The sequence below is a fragment of the Echinococcus granulosus genome (assembly GCF_000524195.1).
Source record: "Echinococcus granulosus chromosome Unknown EG_S00225, whole genome shotgun sequence".
NCBI lineage: Eukaryota > Metazoa > Platyhelminthes > Cestoda > Cyclophyllidea > Taeniidae > Echinococcus > Echinococcus granulosus.
The window spans coordinates 68,563-75,708 of NW_020170605.1; the positions used below are offsets into that span (position 1 = coordinate 68,563).

A 7,146-nucleotide genomic window follows, 5' to 3' on the forward strand; every position below is an offset into this window, starting at 1 on the left:
TTAGATCTCGTCGAGGTCGGAGAATGGGAACAGATATCGCAGATGGTGGTGACTGCCGTGGCCGAGGGCGAGTCGGAGTTGGGACAGTCTGAGGGAGAGAGTGAGAAGGCGGCGAAGCGACCACAATGGCCAGAGGTCCATGAGAGGAGTTTGACCGCAGCCTAGGCTGAAAGGCTGCAGCAAGCACGCGGCCACGGGGGCACTGATGAGTGCCGGATGAAATCGCGACATACCGAGGGCCGCGTAGCTCTCCACTCGTGACAACCATGCCACCCAATTTGTTACTAGAGCCACAACCGCGAGGAATCGTAGACAGGTAGGTGTGGGGTAGGCACCGTCTCTTCCTTCACATCCATCGAGCTCACTCTCCTGCAGCTCTTCCTCGATGGGAATGGGCACGCGGTAAAAGGGCGAGAGAGCGTTGAGCGGCGTCATCCAGAGAACACCAGTGAGCCGAGGACTGGGTAACTCACGGTACCGCATCAGATTGAGCAGAGGCGAAAGTGGCGAGAGTGCCTATACAAATACATAAGAAGCAAACTGCCTACATCACAGCCTAGTTGAACTGCACTTCACAAGTTCATGCCACTCAGTCTTGTTTGCAGTCAACTGAACAATGCACTACACTCAGTAGCGAGATCAAAAAGATACTTGGTTTGCCCCAAGCTCTCAAAGTAACGCCCAGATAAACCAACGAGTATGAATCAGTGTTAAATTGATTCCATGTAATCGACAGATCCTGTCCTGGTCATTAAAATGCCAAGATAATGAACAGAAAGTAGGGTAGATTTACTATCATCAGTGGGCTTACCATGGGGTCGAGGAGAACGAGATTCTTCATGCCATGATTCTTGGCGCAAAAGTGACAAATATCCGACATCATTCGACCCAAACTGGCTCGCCATGGTGGAATTTGGATACCAGCCGTTGAAAGGTCTACAATCTGCTGTGGAGCGAACCGAATGGACCATCGCGTACTGCGGGAAAACCACTTCCACACCGGAGCTAGACCAACATTAATAGATTTCCTTATGCGGTTGTAATCGGATTGACAGTCCGTACAGTCTGTTATAAGTGGATAAGACATATGACTATCCTTGCAATTTGAAAATGAGACAGATGAAGACGGTTCTTTGCACTCCTTATCGGACTCATTGGCACTATTATCGTGCTCTTCCATGCCTGACACTTCACTTTCCGAAATCAAGTTGACCACAAGATCAGACATTCTACTTTGAGCATCCGACTCAAATAACATGGTGTCAGATAATTCAGTGGGTACCGCAAAAACGTCTCCGTGATCCGAATAGCAGGAGTCGAAAAGACGTCCGATACCTTGACTTCCACTGCCATCGCCACTGCCTTCATCCAAAAAGCATGGGACGTTTCCTCTAAGTCGGTTGTCCTCAAAGTACAAACTACTGAACAGAGCATTTATTCCTCTGCCATCCAGTGCTGACCACGGGCAAAAGTCTTCAGTTAATGTGTGTCTAACCGCTTCTTTGACTTCAAACATATTGCTAAGGTTCAGAGAAGAAATGTAGCTAAGGTAGGATTGGCAAGAACTTCCAGAGTACTCGGTATATGCATACCAGGGACAGCTGCTGGATGTTTGCCTCAATTCTGGGTGAGACTGATATTCACGTAAGACACTGCCAATAAAGAGAGTGTTGTAATGTTCCCCCAATTCATTGCGATGATGATCGGTTCCCAAAAATTCAAAAAAGTAGAAAACAGTGTAATTATCTCTGTTTCGGCCATTGCTAGGATGCCAAATAAGAACCCGTTGTGATTCAACTTCAAACGGTGTACAGCGCCTATCATAAGGGCCCCAAGAAGTAATTTTCTCTTCAAGATCAAGCAAATAGCGCATTTTTGCGAACGATGGCACAGTGTCAGATGTGCCATCGGAGGGTGCATAAATTGTCTCACTGAAGGGCTCCTAAAGCAGTAAAACACTATTTTATTACAGATTCCAATGATTTTACTCCCCAAATTTCATTCACTTTATTGAGATCTCGACCAACCTTATTTTCTGGGGCTGCAGCATTAAAGGGAGCATCAATTTCTTCACCACCTTTCTGATCTACTTCATCTCCTGTCCTAACCGCGGCCCCAGCCTCCTCCAACTCCTCCTCTCCAGTGGGCAGACAACCATTGTCGCAGGCCCATTTGACCCACGCGGTGTTTGGTGGGAAGCAGCGTCCCTTGACCGGCAGACCGGCAAGCACACGCGCTGTCATCGTGGGCAGCTGTGCAGGATCATTGACTATGCCAAAGTCATTGTTTGGCGAGTCAAAGGCGGGGTGGTCGATGAGGTAGAGCACCGCCTTCACCAAATCTAGCAGATTGTAGCAGCTGTGCATCAAGCGAGCCAAAAATAAAGAATTAAACTTCAAATTAAGCAAACAAGGCCATCTATTCAGCCTGAAATTGTGTTTACGACTGTATTTCAAATCCACACATCCATATTCCATAATCTGAAGTTGTAAAGCGAAATAACAAAACGCCTCATTTTCATTATTTATGATTGTAGATTTCATTTGCACATTGCCAAATTCATTTCAGTAAAGGTGTCGACCACTATGCTCAACCGCAAATGGCTTGAATTTCATAGCTTACAGGATTTTGCTCACCTTCGCCAGTCGTAGAGAAGGCTTAAACATATGGGACCAGATGATGGGTCAATGTTGGGATGAAATATGGGTGTGTCGAAGGAAATGTCAGGGCTATCCTTGGGATATGTGGAACAACACTTGATCTAAAATTAATTATGTCTTGTATAACACCGTTCTATAGAATAATAATTACGCACATCTCAAATTATCTCTAGTGATTTGCAAAACAACGAAAATGTGTAGTCTGGAGTAACTGTTATAATACGGAAAGTCAACCATGGTTTACAATAATCAAATAAGTGACCTGAGTGTTGTTAAATGTCTACTGCCAAATTAATGGGAGGAGTTCCATTTCAGGAGTACCAGAATTACATAATTGCGATTATTGTAGCTCTTTGGAATTTCCAACCCACATGTGTTACGTACACGACGAAATATTCTAGTGAATTTATATACAAATGCAAGAATTATCAAAAATGTTGAAGAAACGCACAGTTAACAGGAATTCTGCATGCGCGTTGTAGCCGGATGTGGGGCGCAGAGAAACCTTGACCGTCATCTCATCGGCCGCGATGATGGATGCCTGGCCGTTAGTGGAGGCGTCGATTGTCCTGTACAGCTGCTGCACGTCCTTCATAAATGTGCGCTGAGTTGTTGGACAAGTCATCTGGACGTGGCGAATTTTGCCGGGTCAGGGTAATCAGATATTTAAACTGGACTTAGGCTACCCCGGGCCCTACGCTACATTTAGTAAATCACTTTTGGCTCGTTAGCCCGCTCTGTAATGCTGCCGTCAAAAAGTGACATTAATATAACTACAATTCTAGGATATGATAGCCCCCACAATGTAGGAGAGGGTTGACCGCTAAACGAGAATACTGTGCGCTGATAAGTTTGGAAATAAACTGTTTTCGGATGTCAAGACAACATAATTTGAAAAGTGAGCTGGGTTTGGGATGATTTGAATGAGCAATTCATTGGCGTGACATTCACTTCACGGTCACAAAATCCGTAGAACCTACCAAAATAATTCCAGGATACTCATTACAAGACTTTGTAAATGGGAATCAATTTCACAGAAGAAAATAACACTTTTCCCATGAAATGGGTTCTATGCATTTTAACGGAGAAAATCCACATTCGCATATCAGGCTCCGTCATCAATTGCCTGTTTTAACAGGTTAAGCACAACTTCTATGACTAATCTGCGTCGTCACGCTGACTGTACGCACCTCACCCTCCTGGCTTGTAGGCATAATAACACAACTACACTCCTATGACTTTGTTAGATGTATTTATGCGACTTTTCATTCAAGCAGTCACCAGCCACTTTACACAATTCCTCAATTGTTTGTAATTGACAAAGACGAAAACCCTTTGATTGTGGGTTTTGCAACAAGACAACACTCGCTAACTCCGATAGTTGTTTATTCAGACCGGGTTAGTGATGCTTCAATATCATGTAGCCCTAGTGACTTCAGGTTGGCGGAACAATTACGTAACGCGTCCTTGTTGTAAACATATGATCAGGAGAATGGCTTATTTTTCTGAATACGTGTACGCCAAGAATTAAATGAATAAACGACATCGCGCCTTGGCGCTGAACATTATGAATCGTGTAAAGTTGAGAGCTATTGAAAACAGTTTGACAAGATCACCATAAGTTTCCTTTTTGAAACCCAAAACTGAATTCTCAGTGCACAAGAAAGAGAATGGGAAACTTTTCGCTTTAAAAGTGCTTGTATAAGGATTTGGTTGCAAATCGTGTGGGTTCAAAGCAATTTTATTACAGATGCATTGAGGAGATGCAGGGGAAAATTAACGAACCAATCGTTTGGGGAATACGAACATTGAAATGAATTGGTTAAACCGAAGGGTAATCTAAGGTGGGGGAGTAGACTGGTTGACATTTCAACACCTTAATGCAAAATGAATGAAGCAAAAATACTCACGATGATCTTGTTGATCGGCACAATGGAGCCACAAGACAAACCAGCCGTGCATTTAAGGGATGATACGGTTTCTACCATATTGTTAAAAGCGGCAATGCGACTTCAAGGTCACGGCTAGCCAATCCGCATGCAGTGACATTTTGATTTGCCAGATTGTGAAATTCTTCGCATGCCGCCATTCTTCCATTAAGGCTACCAGCACAAATGACTCACCCCAACAAGGGTCTGCCTTGAAAATAAACCAGAAGTAGCGAAATAACAAAACGCCTCATTTTCATTATTTATGATTGTAGATTTCATTTGCACATTGCCAAATTCATTTCAGTAAAGGTGTCGACCACTATGCTCAACCGCAAATGGCTTGAATTTCATAGCTTACAGGATTTTGCTCACCTTCGCCAGTCGTAGAGAAGGCTTAAACATATGGGACCAGATGATGGGTCAATGTTGGGATGAAATATGGGTGTGTCGAAGGAAATGTCAGGGCTATCCTTGGGATATGTGGAACAACACTTGATCTAAAATTAATTATGTCTTGTATAACACCGTTCTATAGAATAATAATTACGCACATCTCAAATTATCTCTAGTGATTTGCAAAACAACGAAAATGTGTAGTCTGGAGTAACTGTTATAATACGGAAAGTCAACCATGGTTTACAATAATCAAATAAGTGACCTGAGTGTTGTTAAATGTCTACTGCCAAATTAATGGGAGGAGTTCCATTTCAGGAGTACCAGAATTACATAATTGCGATTATTGTAGCTCTTTGGAATTTCCAACCCACATGTGTTACGTACACGACGAAATATTCTAGTGAATTTATATACAAATGCAAGAATTATCAAAAATGTTGAAGAAACGCACAGTTAACAGGAATTCTGCATGCGCGTTGTAGCCGGATGTGGGGCGCAGAGAAACCTTGACCGTCATCTCATCGGCCGCGATGATGGATGCCTGGCCGTTAGTGGAGGCGTCGATTGTCCTGTACAGCTGCTGCACGTCCTTCATAAATGTGCGCTGAGTTGTTGGACAAGTCATCTGGACGTGGCGAATTTTGCCGGGTCAGGGTAATCAGATATTTAAACTGGACTTAGGCTACCCCGGGCCCTACGCTACATTTAGTAAATCACTTTTGGCTCGTTAGCCCGCTCTGTAATGCTGCCGTCAAAAAGTGACATTAATATAACTACAATTCTAGGATATGATAGCCCCCACAATGTAGGAGAGGGTTGACCGCTAAACGAGAATACTGTGCGCTGATAAGTTTGGAAATAAACTGTTTTCGGATGTCAAGACAACATAATTTGAAAAGTGAGCTGGGTTTGGGATGATTTGAATGAGCAATTCATTGGCGTGACATTCACTTCACGGTCACAAAATCCGTAGAACCTACCAAAATAATTCCAGGATACTCATTACAAGACTTTGTAAATGGGAATCAATTTCACAGAAGAAAATAACACTTTTCCCATGAAATGGGTTCTATGCATTTTAACGGAGAAAATCCACATTCGCATATCAGGCTCCGTCATCAATTGCCTGTTTTAACAGGTTAAGCACAACTTCTATGACTAATCTGCGTCGTCACGCTGACTGTACGCACCTCACCCTCCTGGCTTGTAGGCATAATAACACAACTACACTCCTATGACTTTGTTAGATGTATTTATGCGACTTTTCATTCAAGCAGTCACCAGCCACTTTACACAATTCCTCAATTGTTTGTAATTGACAAAGACGAAAACCCTTTGATTGTGGGTTTTGCAACAAGACAACACTCGCTAACTCCGATAGTTGTTTATTCAGACCGGGTTAGTGATGCTTCAATATCATGTAGCCCTAGTGACTTCAGGTTGGCGGAACAATTACGTAACGCGTCCTTGTTGTAAACATATGATCAGGAGAATGGCTTATTTTTCTGAATACGTGTACGCCAAGAATTAAATGAATAAACGACATCGCGCCTTGGCGCTGAACATTATGAATCGTGTAAAGTTGAGAGCTATTGAAAACAGTTTGACAAGATCACCATAAGTTTCCTTTTTGAAACCCAAAACTGAATTCTCAGTGCACAAGAAAGAGAATGGGAAACTTTTCGCTTTAAAAGTGCTTGTATAAGGATTTGGTTGCAAATCGTGTGGGTTCAAAGCAATTTTATTACAGATGCATTGAGGAGATGCAGGGGAAAATTAACGAACCAATCGTTTGGGGAATACGAACATTGAAATGAATTGGTTAAACCGAAGGGTAATCTAAGGTGGGGGAGTAGACTGGTTGACATTTCAACACCTTAATGCAAAATGAATGAAGCAAAAATACTCACGATGATCTTGTTGATCGGCACAATGGAGCCACAAGACAAACCAGCCGTGCATTTAAGGGATGATACGGTTTCTACCATATTGTTAAAAGCGGCAATGCGACTTCAAGGTCACGGCTAGCCAATCCGCATGCAGTGACATTTTGATTTGCCAGATTGTGAAATTCTTCGCATGCCGCCATTCTTCCATTAAGGCTACCAGCACAAATGACTCACCCCAACAAGGGTCTGCCTTGAAAATAAACCAGAAGT

The 7,146-nt window shown here is 43.1% G+C and overlaps 1 protein-coding gene across 1 annotated transcript; it reads right to left on the reverse strand. All coding sequences in view use genetic code 11, as the record gives it.

The window, feature by feature from the left end:
- On the reverse strand, nucleotides 1-5,612 carry EGR_10492 (NEDD8-conjugating enzyme Ubc12; the record flags this gene model as incomplete). Its single annotated transcript, XM_024499741.1, has 6 exons — nucleotides 1-516; nucleotides 812-1,942; nucleotides 2,028-2,358; nucleotides 2,637-2,761; nucleotides 3,112-3,285; nucleotides 5,439-5,612. 6 exons carry the CDS (start codon nucleotides 5,610-5,612, stop codon nucleotides 1-3), a joined length of 2,451 nt encoding a protein of 816 aa, XP_024345852.1.
- Between the last annotated feature and the right edge of the window lie 1,534 nt (nucleotides 5,613-7,146).